Consider the following 16755-nt stretch of genomic DNA (forward strand, 5'->3'; position numbering starts at 1 on the left):
TTCGGCTGGAGTGGAGGCACCAGCACTAGCAAGGCAGTAGCTTGCGCAGTCATCTCCATAGCGGGCAGTGTCTCAACCCAACCAACAGCACAAACTACTACCTCAGCCAGTACGTGGTAATAAGACGAAAACGAAGAAAGAAACAGTACAAAAATGCCGTAAAGGGACAGAAATGCCCCGCTTCGCCGACGAAAGCAACATTCCCCACGCAGCCGAAGACGCTCCGTCCTCTCTCCCGCTTCGCTCTTCTTCTGTGCAGACTTGAGGGAAACCCCGCCCAAGCAGACTTACTCCCCCTTTCTCTCCTCCTCCTTTTTCCTCCGCGTGTTCAGTGCAAACCACAAAAAGGTCCTTTCCCCTCATATGACCCACTGCATAATCCCAAGCTAGGGCTCGAGGTCCCCCAGGAGCACGTTGAGAGACAGCAGTGGAGTCCACCTTTAATGTAATGGTGGTTTGGTTTGTAAATTCGTGGGTGACTGAAACAGTTTTAGTATTTTTGTGTCTAAGATGCCTCTGCAAGAAACTATAACCCCACCTGCTGTACAGAATACACACATCACGACTCTCAATGCTCAAAAAGAAAAGAAAAAAATATATTTAAAGCATTTGTATTGATATGTTAAATAAGTAAAACAGGGGTGGCCAACCAGTCAGAGACCAAGAGCCACTTTTTTTTTTACTGTGTTACCGCAAAGAGCCACATCATGAACATCACCCATCCTTTCCTCCCTCTCTATCACACACACACACACACACACACACACACACACACACACACACACACACACACACACACACATCTCTGCTCAGCCAGATTTATTGTAAATGTCACACACCAACGTGATAATGACAGAAATGGACTCCTACAGTACTAAAACCACAGGCCAGTCATTTTCAACAATGAACATTGTGTGCACTGTCTCACACACACAAACTCTCAGTTCAACCAAGTCCAGAAACAAAAATATAATAATCTACAATAGCGTTTACTTTTACAATGCATGTTGTTTAGTGGGACTTCTGGCATCCCTTGCCTTGAACAATCCTCTTCAAATCTGGCTTGTATTCCGTTGTTGCCACTCGGAGCAATTCTTTCACGAGTGTTAGTCACAACAGATCGATGCTTTGATTTCACATGAGAACACAGACTCGCAGACATATGTTGACCCAAACATTGACAGTATCTTAAGCGCAGCCCGTTTGACATTGGGGTATTTTTCCATTGGCGCACTTTTCCAGAACTCAATGGTCCCTTCCCTTAAAGCAGGTTTCAATTGGTCCTCCTCTCAAAGATCGATCATCTCCAACTCAGCCGCAGCTTCATCTGTGACTAGCGGGACTTTCAAACAGCCGGTCTCTGCATTAAATGGGTCGATGAGGAACGTAATCTGTGGCCTTTTCAGTTGTAGATCACGGAACCGGGTCACAAAGCTTTCGTGCAAGTTTTCAATCAGCATTGCATATCTGGCTCTTTGCTTACTCAGGGCAGCGCTGGAGACTTGCCCGCTGGCTTTTAGCAGTGGGAAAATGCGTTATATCTCCCTTTTGAATATGTGTCTTGAACAGCTTCAGTTTGTTGACAAACGCAAACACACTTTGCACCAGGTCAGGGAGCATTTTTAACTTACCCTGCAGGGTCAGGTTCAGTCTGTCCAAGTGACACAGCATGTCGACCAAAAAGGCCAGATCCATAATCCACTTGAGGTCCGAGAGCTCGGGATAGTCCTTGTCCTTCTTTTCCATAAACAGTTTCACGGCATCCAAAAGCTCAAAGAAGCGAGAGAGTACCTGGCCTTTTGACAGCCACCTCACAGTGCAGTGCAGCGGCAGGTCACCTGGAAGCCCTTGGTCCAGCTCAGCGATGAGATTCTTGAATTGCCTGTGGTTAAGCGCATGTGTGCGGATATAGTTGACGATTTCCATCACAGGCTTCATGACGTTATCTAAATTCAATGATTTAGACACCAGTTGCTCCATGTGGATGATCCAAAAGTCAGGAATAGTTTGGTCAGCTTTGCACAGCCCCACAAGCCCGTTCACAGATCCCATCATGGCTGGTGCTCCATCCGTGGCTATTGCAGTTAATTTCGTTATGGGCAGATTTGCTTTTTCTAATGCAGCCATCATGGTTTCTTTCACATCTATGCCACGGGTTCCGTCTTTTAATGGTACAATATCCAGGAGTTCTTCTTTGATCACACAATCGTTTGACACAGACCGTGCAAATATTGCCAACTGAGGCTTGTCTTGTATATCACAACTCTCATCCAATGCGACACTAAAATACTCACATGCTTGAAGGTCAGAGTGCAACTGTGATTCAATAGCCCTGTTAATGTCCGATATTCTGTGTTCAATAGTGTGGCGGGACAGTTGGACGTCTGATACCATGCGTTTTCATTTGTCGTTTTCAGGAGACAAGATTTCAACAACATCACTGAGGCATTGTGTGGCTTTTTAGCCCGTGCAGTGTTCCAAGCCAGCTGATAGGATGCGAGCGTCTCTGACCGCTTCGTAAATTTTTGGAAAAACTGTGTCTGCTTTTCTGCCTGACTTTTCAAAGTGGCCAGCTCGTGCTTGCGAAGTTCAGTCCCTTTTGGAAATTCCTGGTCGATGTTAGCATGGAGTGAGCTGAAGTGGTGCTGAAGATTTGAAGCATTGAAATGCGCTAATGACGTCTGACATATAAGGCAGAATGGCTTGCCATTGCGTTCAACAAAAAAATATAAACTCTCCCACTCTGTTAAAAACGTCCTGTGTTCATCTTCATATTTTCTTTTTGCTGTGCATTTTTTCCTGCCATTTTAAGGGCGAACTTGCTCCTACTGGGAAACTTTGCGGTATTTTCATCTCACACACATGCGCATTTGATGAAAATAATGTATTGAACTCAAACGAAGCGAACACGCACATTTTAAAACAACACAAAAAAAACCCAAAACACAAACTTTGATATGAACGTGAGAGCCGCATGAAACCAGGCAAAGAGCCGCATGCGGATCGCGAGCCGCGGGTTGGCCACCCCTGCTGTAAAAGATGCTATAATGGGATGGTGTAAAGAATTATCAGTGTTAAAAAAAAGGTTAATAATAGATACTTAGACACCTACGTATTTTGTATACCTATGTATACAAAAATCAAATAATGTTTTGACCATACTGCAATGTGAAAGTCAAACTGCTCATTATTTTTCTCCTAATTCTGTCTCTAATATGTCAGGCGATAGAGAAAAATACCGCAGGGTCTCATTTTCAAATGTGAGCTTTTCTCCTGAAACCAGTAATTTACTTAGTTAAACAAGCTTGTTCCCTACATGCCAGGCTGTTATTTGGCTATTATCAGATGAGTTCTATATACGTATAAGGTCGCCACAGACTGTATATAAAAGATCGATATAGTCACAGGTCTGAAAATTGTGGCTTATGGATTCTAATAGCCAGCAGGAGGCAACTCTACATTTAAAAGAAACCCAAATGCTTCTCTTATATTTTCTCAACTTGATTTATGAGTTATGAGTAAAAAATTATCTTGTTATTCTATGATATTCATTGCTAGCTTCACACAATTTATGCAAATTATGTTCCAATTTAAAACACTGTGAGACAGAGCACCGATGCAGGTCAAAGAGGTGTCGATGTAACTGGCAGGTCACCACCTCATAAGCGCGCAGCATCACTGGTTTCAGTCAGATCCACGTCTCACCTGCGGTGTCTCATTTCAAAAAAGTTCCAAATCTGACTTTCCAAATTACAGTGGCTGTCTTGTTTTATATACAGTCTTTGATAGAAGGCTACAAGACAACACAGAAGGCCTTTAGACATCAACACCATCCACCTACAGGCCAAAGGTCTCAAACCAGGATGACTCAGAAATATAATTGTGTACAAAGTGGTATATCTGGGCTTCTAGGAAGCTGCATTTTCATTACATGCACTTTAATCGAGCACACTCAAGAGCTGTTTGTAGAATTGTCCCATTTATTTTACACAGACACATACATCCCTTCTCCGATGGCTGGTTAAAGATGACATGGAATGTTACAGTAAGATTTGTTTTCTTGCATAAAATCCTCACTGTTGAAAATGTTGCAAAAGATTAAATGTTCATTTCTTTTTAAGATCAGTAAAGCCCCAGTTTTTTGTTGTTTTTTTGCATTTTTCTCTTTATAACATCATCAACACTTTCACCACACACTGTACACTGATGCAGTCTCTTCAGGAGAACAAAAACTAAACCCAGAGGCAACACTGCCATTGTTTTTTTAATTCTCTGTAGTTAACAGGCAAGTGCAGCCAGTCTATATGAGTGTGAAAGCGGGGGGGTTGGCCCGTTATCAGCTCACACGAAAAGCATATGAAAATGTGCATGAAGGTCGGGGTCAATGGTATAGTCTGAGGCAGCCTCGATATCGCTATTCACCGTGGGTTGCTTCATGTCACCGCAGAGTTCACATCCGTGCACTTGTGAAGTGCATGAGTCAAGTCGAGAAGACACCTTCGGGATTTCTTCATTTAGAAAGAAGACCAAAAAAAACTAAAAAAAATGCCGGGTTGCGAGCGAGCCTGGTCAGGACTCTCCGTTCTGGACTTTGGAGACGGGTGGCTGCATAAAGTCTTTAAAGGGCCCCAGGGCCTCCTTCAGGGCTGAGCTCACCTCAGACGATGAGCACGTAATGCACTCGACCAGTGTGGGGTACAGGGCGATCACCTGAGCCCACGTGTTGCCATCCACTGCAGGAAGTAAATGAGAGAATATCAGAAAAGGAGGGAAGAAGGAAGGGAATATGAGTTGTGAATAGAAAACAATCAAAGCAATTTATTCAGAACAAAACTGTTTCCCTGTGCCTGTAGGAATTTTATCGAGCAAAGGGCGATGCAATGCAAATATGCGGAAGGGCACTTCAAAAACACTATTTCACCATGTCTTACCTTCAATCTTCTGCAGTTATAGGAAATTGTTTAGTTTTTTTTCTAACTGACCTTGCCAGAAACACAAGCAATGATACAAAGAATGGGCAGAAAATGTCTCCTTTATTATCTTTCCAAGACTTATTTATCCATTTTTATAGTTTGATACTCACCATTCTCTGGCTGTGTTTTTTTCAGGGAGTCCATCAAAGTGCTGATAGCTTTCAAGACAAAGATAATCTCTGTCACTTGTTGCCTAAAATGAAAAACAACAAAGGCCTTGCTTAGCTACAAAGGCACGGCAGTAGGAGAAAAGTGGAAGAGGCAAACAGCGAGGGGGAGAGCCAATAACAATCATGTATATACATAACACTATTTATTACATATCTACTTTTTACACTGGTTTGTATATTTGTACATTTTATATATTTTTTCTCTGTTAATACTGTTCACACGTATATAGAGCTGCAGAACTGTGATTGTTGGTGCTAAACGGGCTGGTCTGAGTATTACAGAAGGTGCTGATCTGCTGGGACTTTCTCATGAAACCACTTGTAGAGTTTACAGAGAACAGTCTGAAAAGAGAAAACATCCAATGAGCGACAGTTCTCTGGGTGAAAATGCAAAGGGTGAGAGGAGAATGGCTACACTGCTTAAACCTGGTAAGAAAGAACCAGGAACTCTTAAAACAAAAATATTTTTAATGTTAAAATATAATTATTGTTGTTCTCCATGAATCTTCAAACTTCAGTTTTACAGCAAAAGCAGAAAAAAATGGTAAAGTACATCATTATTTTTGATTAAGATGTCATATTACAGTTATTTACTTAGTGGCTGAATGTTACGCTTGATTAATTTCTGACTTTTCAAAGTTGTCCAGTGTGCCGGCTCAAAATTGAAAAAAATGAATTCAGGACAGATTTCTGAGATATTTGTTTTGCTGTTTTGATAGATGCTCTAATAGATTTGTTAAGCTCTGCATGTACTGTTTTATTTCAGGCCCTTTTATTTAACCAACTTTGTATTTATACAGAAGACATAAGAATATATTTTACTTCTCCCCCCTCTCCCTTTATTTTCTCTGCTTGTGGTGCAGTTTATCCATGGGCATCTTTAACTTCCACTGAGTCTTGGAGAAATGTGGTAGAAGTATGGCGGTTTTACATTGTTTAAAAAGAGAAATAAGAGATAAATGAAGCCAGAGCTGGTCTTGATTTTGCATTTGCTAAATCTCCCAGTGGTTAAAGTGTAGCATTACAGTCATCAGAATTAATGGCCTCTTGGAAAATGTGTAAAACAACACGCGCTAAAAAAAAAGCACACACAAATAGATACCCATGGTGGCTGGGTACCTTGGTAATGGGCAGCGTCCACTCAACCTCTCGTCCTCTACGTATCGTCGGAGAACATCCTGGGACCTCTTGAGGAGCACGGAGAGCGCCATACGAGAGATGTAACCCTCCTGCGGGGTGGAAACCTTGTTGCTGAAGGAAAACTGCAGCAGTGTCTCAAAACACACTTTGGAAAACTCCTCTCTCATCCGCACATCTATCTCTGCCTCTGTTGGAAGAATTATTTTCGATTGACAGTGAGAGGGACTGACAGGGTTTGGCTGTACGGCTCAACACATGCACAGTTGTTACTGATAAGCCGCAAGAAAGACTCTGGCAACAAACCAAGCACCTAAATTAAGATTCCAACACTTGGCCAGCATGCTGTTGCGCTAGTTTCAGGAATACACAACTGCTAAAGCCAAAGCAACTTAGCTGCCAGAGTCCCATATTACCTGTGAATGAGGGAGACTGTGAGTGAATGGATCCTTTATTCAGCATGGCCATAATCTGGCCAACAAAGTCTTTGGGGATGAAATTGGCAAATGGTAAGATTTCTGTGCTGATCAGCTGGACCACCTAAAATGAAGAGGGAAACGATTATGCAAACTTGGGAAAAACTTGCAAACTATTTGGGGATATATTATCAGAGTCTAGAAACAAGCACGTACCTCTACATCGATGGCTTCATTCTTCTGAAATTCCTGGATAGACAGGTTATCTGGAGGAGTACTGTAACAGAACAACAGTTTTCTGCTTAGAACCTCTGAAAGCTGCACAATAAGCATGGGGGTGGGGGGAATCTCTACCTTTTGGTGAAAAGAAAGTCTTCAAAGGCATTGGCCAACTCTGGCCACATAGTGTCAAACTTCCCAGATGAGGCATGCTGCCGTGCCACTGGTAGTCCAATGGACAGCACCTTGAGCAGAGACGACACAGCGAGCTTCCAGGTGCTCTCTGACGGACAGGCGTACTTCAGACTCAAGGGCATTCTTAAAGTCTTGAAGGCAAAAAACAAAACAAAAAAGCTCATGAGATTGAAACACAAAGGAACACTTAAAATTAATCTCGACAGCGGTGCACGAAAAACTTTCACCCCTCTTCCTTTTAGACAAAAGACAGAGTTAATATAAGTGGAGAATGTAAAGACGCCTCATCAACCTCGTGAGAAAGTCAGCCACCGACATTTTAACAAAGTCATCTTATTTCCAAGAGCAGCTTGGCGCTCCCTACAATGACATTTCACAAATACCAGTGCCTTGCTTCTTGAGCATCTCTCTGATAAACTGACTCATTTCAGTTTTGGGTTTCTAAAAATTCACTGAGAAGAAAAGAACAGTTAAACACAGGTGTCAGAAGTAGGGGGAAAAGGAAGAGTGGCAGATTTTGGATCGCTTACACTGACAGTATCCTTTAGTGTTTGATGGACTGAATTTGGAAAAAAGTTTTGAAAATACTGGGAACACTTTGCATCTGCCCGCTGATGTACAGTATGAACCCAATATTACGATCAATACAGTGAGGTCAAAGGGCAATCAAGTAAAATCTGCCCAGAGGCTGGAGGTCTCTCAGAATTAAACGATTTCAAAACTGAAGCGGCGTATCGCATACTACTAAAGTTATGTTCCTCCACCCATTTTTGTAAACTGAATTTTCCAAATTTTCACACCAAACTTTTTTTTAAATGTTTGCCAGTTTAAAATCCTAAAAAGGTTGAGCAGGTCTGTAGGTCTAATAAAGAAAGTTGTTTCAGACACAAACAGCCAGTTTATTCATTATTCTTTTAAAAGCAACAATTGCAGCAGCCTTAAGGAATATTCACACAGCAGTGCTTTACGTAGCTAAACAAATCATTATACTGCAACTGTTCTATTGAAATTTAAAGTGAATGTCCTCATGTGTGGATCTAATTCTTCTCAGAAACAAAAATCAGGTTAAAAAATTTTTTAAAAAAAAATAAAAATCTGGTAGTTCTTTGTTTTTACATTCATCGGGTCCCAATCAGCCCAAATAGCAAAGAGAAATTTAAAATGCATGCCATGAAAGAGTTCGGGTCTTAGGAGGTTAAAATGAAAGAAGCATTCTCGTGATCTTCCACACTGGATGAATATGCAGGGTTCAAACATAACTGGGCGGTCAGCAGAAAGCAGCTCAACAGTAAATTTCGCTGCACTAAACAGGAACAGTGATAAAACACATCAAACATTTTCTCTTTCTCACCATCACCAACAGCGAGTACACCACCCAGGGATAAATACCTTAATGATATTCTGCAGAACTTTTTCATTGATGACAGCTTTGTGGCAGGCTGTTTTATGGTACAGGTCCACCACCACCTCCAAGGAGCGCTCAGCAAAGGGCACATAGTTTAAGGCAACCCATTCTGCCTGTAGGGGTAAAGAAGATTTAACAAAAGAAAACCAAACAAAACAGGAATGGGCATTATGCTCACCTTTTGGCGACAGTGAAAGCATTTGTTTAAAAAAAAAAAAAAAAAAGACACACTTTGCATAAGTACGCAAGTAACACGCCATTTTATTTTTAAACTGCAGTCGCTATTAGTCGGCTTCAAGCTTTGTTAGGTTTACAGTACCACAACTGAAACGTTACAGCCAAACTAAAGATTTTATTCTACAAAGTGTGTCTTTAGGAAATAGAAAACAGAGCCACAAGTATGCATATGAACAAAAAAAACAAAAACAAAATAAAACCATCAAAAGTCACAAAATCAACTGAAAATGAACTCCACAGAGGGAGGTGGGGCTGTGCACACAGAGGCAAAACCACCAGTTAGTGACAGGCAGAGAAAGAGGGGAGCATGGAGTGAGTGAGAGACGCAGATGAGACGCGAGAGCCTACCATGCGGAGTGATATCTCATCTACCGCAGAGGGTAGATCATCACCATTCAGCACAGCTTAGTACAATTACAGAGAGGGGGAGTGGGGGTGAGGGAGATGATGACACTCACCGGCGCAAACAGCTGGATCTAAAATGGTTATCCAGTGAGTAGTTCGAAGAAACAGAATGAGACAAGATTGAAATTAAACCGATGTTTTATAGTTGTATCAAATCTAAAGTGCGTCTCTCAGCTAAACGAGATCCCAAAATCTGGGCCGAGGGAAAAGAGGGGAAAACAAAACAACCTCCCAGCAGCACTGAGGACATTTGACGCAATCTGACATCAGGACTGAATAAAAGCCAAGAAGGCAATAAAAAGACCACCCATAATGGTGTTTGGCTGGGTGAGAATTTTGTTTGACCATCTAACTTAAACAATTTAAACAGACTCAGATCAACACAAATGTCCAGTTTACTGTACCTCCAATGCAGGACGGACACACGGCCAAGATTTAAAACAGGCAGGGTCAGGATTTAGACCGACTCCATCAGTCGTTCAGTATTTGATCGAGACACCTTTCAGGATTTCTGTGCAGGAATAACATCTGCTTGAGCTACGTGTTTCCAGAACTTCCAGGTTTCCAGAACAGCAAGGATTAAGACGACTCTGACGTCAGACTCGTTTAAAAATACTCCGTTTTTGTGACTTCAATAGTCTTGCTCAAAATTACTGGGTGCCTTGGAAACACTTAGTTTTTTCCTTTTTTAAATGACTATGAACTGTGCTGGACTGAAGCATTTCTCTGGCAACCGCCCAGCAAGATGAATCATGAGGGAAGGAATTTGAGGAAGGAATGGTTTGGGGCTTCTAATGGGGGTCGAGAACAATCTGTCAATCTCACGAAGAGCCGTGACAGAAGCTTCATAAGGACAAGACGGCAGAGGGAGTGGAAGGGGGACTTCACGAGCATCAAAGAACAGATATGATCTTATTGAGAATGGCTGAAGAGAGGTGGGTGAATAACAATGTGCGTCATCCAACAGTCTTAATGAAACAAACTGTAAAAGCAAATAAACTGCAATGAAAACCAAATATTTAGGTGTCCGTTTTTCATTTCCTACCTGGTTGTATTTGGCATTGGCCACGTGTTTGGTTTCCATCCTGCCGTACTGAGGCGGCTTGCAGGAGAACTCCACAAAAAGGAGCAGCTGCTCGAAGATGGCCGGGTACATGACCTGCAGGTTCTCCGTGCCCACACAGATGGCCTGCAGCAGGGAGGGAAGGGAGGAACAAACACTGCTGACTTCCACCACAGGACTGCATATTACACAATTTAGCAGACTGACACTTTCTTTTCTTTCCTGGGCTGAATAGAAACGAACTGGGAGGAATTAACTTTAAACTGAAAGGGCCTATGTTTGGTAAGCATGCTGAAAAAGCTAGAGTAATTAATAAGGAAAGAACGAGATGCAACATGGGACCTCCTGCTGGATTTGAACAGATGATGATTACACACATGACCCCGCTCTTATCTTGATGCTACACTGTAGCACAAACCACCTCACATCAAACTGCTAAAAGCTTCACCGGTGGCAATAATCCTTCTCCCACCTTCTGCAAAACATCCAGAGCGGTGAGCACGGCTTCCTGCAGGTTGGTGAGCACTGCCTCAGTGTATGAGGGGAGGATGAAGGGTGAGGCATCGCTGCTGATAGGCACGGAAACAGCCCCATGAAGGATGACCCCTAGCTTTTTTAGATCCTCCATACTGAAGTTGGCTTTGATGTGCTGGTAGAGTGCTGGAAAAATCTGGATTAATGCTGTGAGGAAGGGCTGACTGGGGATAAAAGAGAGCTTCTCTGTTGGGCCAGTAGGTGGTCTCGTGCTGTCCGTTCCCATTCGATACCACGTGTTCCATGCAGACCACCACAGTGCCGAGTCCTCCAAGGCCGACTCCTCCCCTGGCGGGGGCGCCTGCAGCTCAGCTCCGTTGTACCGTGTCAACCGTTCCAGTAGTGAATCTGAACGCACCAGGGGTCTTCCAGGACCGGATGCTGACAGCGGGTCAATGAGCACTGGAGGGACGCCCATTGCAGCAAGTGCGTCGCCTGCTTTGTCCGAGTCTTTAACAGGTGTAACGATCTGAAGGATTTCCTGAAAGCTCTTCAGGGCAGCCAGGGAGACCTCATTGTTTTTGCTGAGGGCAGCTGACTGAATATGGTTCAACAGCACCTCCCAGGCCTCAAAAAAATCACCTGCAGATACACAGCAGAAGATGGCGGCGTGGAAACATTAGCGCTCTGATATTTGACACCATTTTCAAAGATGTCCTGCATTAATGGCTCAGAACATATTGACAGGTGTTGAAGCAGAAATGCACCAACTGCAATCTGCTGAATGTCACAGAGCATCACGTGCGGGCTCACCTAGCTGCTGAAGGAGATACCGCCTTGTGTTGAAAATGCGCGCCACGCCCGCTAGCGTCAGCACCCACGTCTCCGCCCACTGTTTCTCGGCTGTGTCGCGCGAGTGATGGATAAGGATGTTCCCACCGCCTGACTCGATCTTCTCCTTGTCTGCTGTGGTGGAGGACGTTCTTACACAGTCGAGCAGCTGGAACAGGACCTGGAGGCGACGAGTGACAAAACAATCACGTACTGTCAAATTTTACATTTTTTCGTGTTTTTCTTTTTCCATCTTATATGGAGACGTTTCAGGGATTGTACCTTCCACACCACAATGTGCCACGTTGGCTGCTGGAGCAGGGTTCCGTGGGCAGCAATAGTGGAGAACAACGTCTGGCCGGCGCTCTTACGCACAGCAGGCCGCGGGTCCACGCACAGCTCCCCAAGCTTGGCATACAGACACAGCCACAGGCAGTCAAAGGGAGGGGCGGGGTGGAACGGCCTGTTGAGGGTCTCTCCTTTCTCCTGGGCCTGTTTCTGCAGCGCTTCCTCCTCCCTCTCTAGCTCCTGCGTGATGGCTTCTCCCCTTTGGAAGAAGTAGTCTGAAATGTTCCACTGTGGGTAAGAAGAAGAAGAAAAAAACCAAAAACGAAGTGGGGGTATAAATTAGGGAGAGAAAGCAGTAAGATGCTTCTGATAGTTTTGCTATCCATATTACCATAAAGTAACCTCACAGGAACTGGCACACTCCAAGAGAAATAATCTGGCAAACCACAGATCAATAACAGGTTTTGTATGTCCTGAATCCTGCATAAAGTGTCTATCTAATGTTATTAGAAGACTGTTGAGTTAGAAGAAAATAATACGACAAAAAAAATAAATAAATAAAAAGGTGGGGAACTGCAATTGTTTGATCATATATTAAAAACACCGGGTTTCTATTTGAAAACTAGTGTTTGAAAAGTAAAGCCGTGGGCCACCTGTCACTCCTTCGCAAGCAAGAGTCGTCCTGCTTCTCCTTCACAGTTACAATCGCACTTGCTAATTCACCAGTTACATCACATTACTCTGCTAGTTGACTCTCAAAAAACTTACTTGATTGTTTAATTACAGGTACCATCTGACAGCAAAGCATGGAAAAAAAAGTCTGACTGATAATCCTTTATAATAACTACCACAGCTGTACACATCTGTCATCGTACCAGTAAGCCGATGGACGTGAGGCTGATGTTGAGCTCCTGGTTCTGAAGGCCAAAGCTGCCAGCTACATCCACTACAATCTGGAGGCACGTGCAAGGCATGGTGGGAAGGAAGTCTGTCACCACCAACTGCAGGCACTGGAAGGCGGTTCGGATCAATGACTCACTGATGAAGGAACAAGACATGCGGCATGCATTAGTTTCATTAACTATGTGCAGTGTAACTGTGGACATAAAATCACTTTAAAATTCTTTTTTAATGATTTCTTTTCACACAGGCAGCTCACTCTCTGGGCATCATTTACTTTTCCGGGAATAGCATTGCATAATAGTAATAGTATTATTTCTTTGCATAGATTTTTTTTTAAATATACATACAGACAGACACCCACCCACCTCTTTGGTGGAGACAAAAATCGCCCCCTCTATTACACTCTTACCCTTGATCATTGCGAATGGCTCCTATAACACCCAAAACGAGGGGCCAACCAGGCCCCAGGCTGTCGCCCTGACTCTGCAGGATCTGCAGGACACACTCGAGCTGTTTCTGCCGGATGTCTGCGTGCAGCACGTTGGACAACTCCTTCAGGGGGTTCAGCAATAGAAGCTGCAGCCGCTTAGGGATCAAGAAAAGGGAGACGGTGATCAACTTACCTGTCAAGTTTTCTATTCATAAATTTGTATTTTAAATTTTAAAAGAGTAGAATGTGGCGCCTTTATTAAAGCTACGGTATAACATTCATATTGGAAGGGTAAACAGGTGAAGTACAAACTGTTTAAAGAAAAATGTGTTTGGACATTTTTTCCTAATTGGCATTAAACTTTTTAACTCTGCATGTTTGAAAATGAAAGGATTAAGGCTTACTGAATTTTCAAACGCAGTGGTTTGATGATGAGTCACTATGCTTAGTAATTTGTTTGGCAATGACAACATGAAGTAGTAAAAGCTTGTCCACATGCAAGGAAATGCTTTAAAAATATTGTTTCATTGGCTGTCATTTTTATTATTCATATAACCTCCACACACCCTGTTTTAGATAAGGCTTGTTATCAGTCTCACCAAGGTTAAGGTCACAGTTTGTGTTTATTAATGACAAGATAAAGTGACTTTTCTATCTTTCTGTCGTGGCTTACAGGATGAACATCAGCATCATATACAGGCAAGTATTGTGTTATTCATACACATTGTGCAGTATGCCGATCAGCCATAACATTATGACCATCTGCCCAAATATTGTGTTGGTCTCAAAGGTGTGCTTTGGTATCTGGCACCAAGATGTCAGCAACATATCCTTTAAGTCCTGATTGGACTTGTTTGTCTAGGACATCCAACAAATGCTCGATTTGACTGAGATCGACAGAATTTGGAGGTCAAGTAAACACCTGAAACATGTTCTTTTCAAACCATTCCTGAACCTTTTTTACTTTGTGGCAGGGCACATTATCCTCCTGAAAGAGGCTACAGCTATCAGGGAATACTGTTTCCTATGAAAGGATGTGTGTGGTCTGCAAGATTCTTTGGTAGGTGTCAAAGTAACATCCACATGGATGGCAGGACCAAAGGTTTCTCAACAGAACATTGCCCAAAGCATCGCACTGCCTCCGCAGGCTTGCCTTCTTCCATGGTGCCAGGAGTTCCCCAGGTAGGCGACGCTCACACGCCCAGCCATCCACGTGGTGTAAAAGAAAACAGGATTCATCAGACCGGGCCACCTTCTTCCACTGCTCCATGGGCCAGTGCCGATGCTCATGTGTCCATTGTTGGTGCTTTCAGTGGTGGATGGGGTCAGCATGGGCACCCAGACTGGTCTGCAGCTATGCAACCCCAGAAACAACAAACTGTGATGCTCTGTGTATTCTGGCACCTTTCTACCAGAACCAGCATTAACTCTGACCTAACGGGCCAGCCTTCACTCAGTGAGTCTTGGCCGCCTGAGACCCTGGTGCTGGTTCACAACATTTCCTTCATTGGAACACTTTTGATAGATACTGACCACAACAGACTAGGAACAGCCCACAGGGGCTCCATTTTTGCAGATGGTCTGACCCAGTCATCTAGCCACCAGAGGTTGACCCTTTTGAAACTCACTCACATTCTCACGCTTGCCCATTTTTCCTTCTTCTAATGCGTCAACTTTCAGGACAAAATGTTCATTTGCTCCTTGATACATCCCACCCACTAACAGGTGCCACGCTGAAAAGATAATCAGCATTATTCACTTCCTATCAATGGTTGTAATCTTATGTCTGATAAGTGCATGTTTGCTTTCGTCTTTGTTTTTTCTTCTTCTAAATAACCCATCGTGTCGTTGCCTACCTGATTTTGGGCCAGTGGAGGATCGTGTTTGTAGGCAAGTCCAGCTTTAATAAGTGCTGTCAGTGCCTCGGCTCCCCATTCTCTCATTCTGGAGTTTGGATGCTGGCAGACCTGCAGGACACAGCATTTACGGACAAATGCAGACACAAACAGGCGCAATGACAGATCTGATGCACAGGCGGTTCAGAACAGCGTTTCCCAGCAGTTTTCACAGTGGGTGGGTGTGAAACAAGTCGGTGAAATAAACCACAGACTGTGTGATAGAGACTGGGATCCCCCTGTGGCAACAGATTATGCTGTGCTAGACAGTGTAATCATGAAAGCATAGATACACATGGAGAGACCAGGCTGAGCAAAGAAAAGTACACTATGTGGTACAAAACCTGAAGAATCTGAGAGAAAACATTTCCGTGTTTTCTGTGTTCCAAATCAGTCATCCTTGTTTATCTTTGTCAAACAAATCTTCTACTTTTATGGCATCAGACTTCTCGATTCTCGAGATTTACTGCTTCAAAACCCAGATGATCCATGTGCACCCTTTTGTATACTGTGTGGCTTTAAGTATCTACTTAACGCCGCACATTTTTCATTATTATCGTTATCTGTATGAATAGTAGACAAAGTCGCAAAGAAAGATATTCAGCATTTTATCTAAGCACGTTTTTGCCAGTTTGCAGCTTTGGATTCTACTTTGAGACAAATCAGGAATTCACACTGAAAAAGCTTTGCAAAATAATGTAGGATCAAACACTGATAACAGCACAAACACATTGTGGACACACTGTGGCACAGCGACCTCTCAGCTCCAGCATGTTTATGTCTGATCGAGAGGGAGCAAAAAAAAGCAACAACCAAAAAAACCAAAAAAAAACCAACCAGATTGGAACAAAGAGGCAGAGAGGGAAGGAGAGATGGGAAAGTCAGTGTTTACTGAGGAGAGGATCTGAGCTTACCTTCTGCAAAACAAACGGGTGTGCAAAAGAAAAAGGAGATAGAGAAAATGTGACGAAAACCTCAAAACACAGATGTTTACAGATACATAGCAGGGATTTTCTGATGACAGCTGAAGAAATGACAAAAAAAAAAAAAAAAAAAAAAAAAAAAAAAAAACGCAGTTTATCGCTCATATCAGTCCATATATTGTATTACTGCTTGTGAAATGATAGGTCATATCAACCAGCAAGCTGACCTATGTTCTGCATTATTTACCACAACATACAGGTTTTACTCTGGGTATATAACACTAAAGAACAGTAAGCAGTATAGTGGAAATTTGGTGGTATTAAGACAAATATGTACTGGAAAAACAAACCTAATACCACCAATCACTGCGATTAAATTCTGTATAGTTTATTTAACAAAAAAAAAATGAAGACATTTTTTGGTCTTAGCTACTACATGAACTCATGTCTACATAATTAATCTACATTTCCAAAGACAAAGACTTTACCTTGAGTACCAATTTAACAGGTACATTTATTTATTAAGCTAAAATGATGCGATATTTGATCAAAGAGGTACAGGAAAAATAGACTGTACCTCATTTAACATGAAATGTACGTGTAGGCTTCTGTTCTAAGTAGTCATTACCTCCAATAAGTGGCCTGTCAGTGGTCTCCACAGGATCTCTATGCGATCCATGTTGACCAAACCGGTTTCAAGCAGCTTGGCGACTGCAAACAGAGACGGCTCCTGAAAAAAAACATAACACAAAACAGAAGGTGTAGAAAACCCAAAATAAAACACTGGATAT

General features: G+C 42.8%; 1 protein-coding gene across 2 annotated transcripts in view; it reads right to left on the reverse strand.

Moving 5' to 3' along the window:
• Positions 1–3960: 3960 nt before the first annotated feature.
• Positions 3961–16755, reverse strand: part of mon2 (MON2 homolog, regulator of endosome-to-Golgi trafficking) — a 33427-nt gene continuing 20632 nt past the window's right edge. Inside the window, exons 20-35 of one of the 2 annotated variants that reach the window (XM_080876304.1) lie at positions 16593–16694; positions 15003–15113; positions 13126–13301; positions 12689–12851; positions 11808–12101; positions 11508–11706; positions 10693–11336; positions 10203–10346; positions 9211–9228; positions 8500–8628; positions 7051–7241; positions 6913–6973; positions 6697–6820; positions 6263–6470; positions 5084–5166; positions 3961–4733 (exon numbers count right to left, since the gene is read on the reverse strand). In XM_080876304.1, coding sequence (XP_080732430.1) covers positions 4570–4733; positions 5084–5166; positions 6263–6470; positions 6697–6820; positions 6913–6973; positions 7051–7241; positions 8500–8628; positions 9211–9228; positions 10203–10346; positions 10693–11336; positions 11508–11706; positions 11808–12101; positions 12689–12851; positions 13126–13301; positions 15003–15113; positions 16593–16694 — 2811 coding nt within the window. In that variant the 3' untranslated portion in view covers positions 3961–4569. The remainder of the gene's footprint in view (positions 4734–5083; positions 5167–6262; positions 6471–6696; positions 6821–6912; positions 6974–7050; positions 7242–8499; positions 8629–9210; positions 9229–10202; positions 10347–10692; positions 11337–11507; positions 11707–11807; positions 12102–12688; positions 12852–13125; positions 13302–15002; positions 15114–16592; positions 16695–16755) is intronic. The other variant, XM_080876305.1, reaches the window with a different exon arrangement.

The sequence above is a fragment of the Rhamphochromis sp. 'chilingali' genome, assembly GCF_963969265.1.
Source record: "Rhamphochromis sp. 'chilingali' genome assembly, chromosome: 2".
In the NCBI taxonomy this organism is placed as follows: domain Eukaryota; kingdom Metazoa; phylum Chordata; class Actinopteri; order Cichliformes; family Cichlidae; genus Rhamphochromis; species Rhamphochromis sp. 'chilingali'.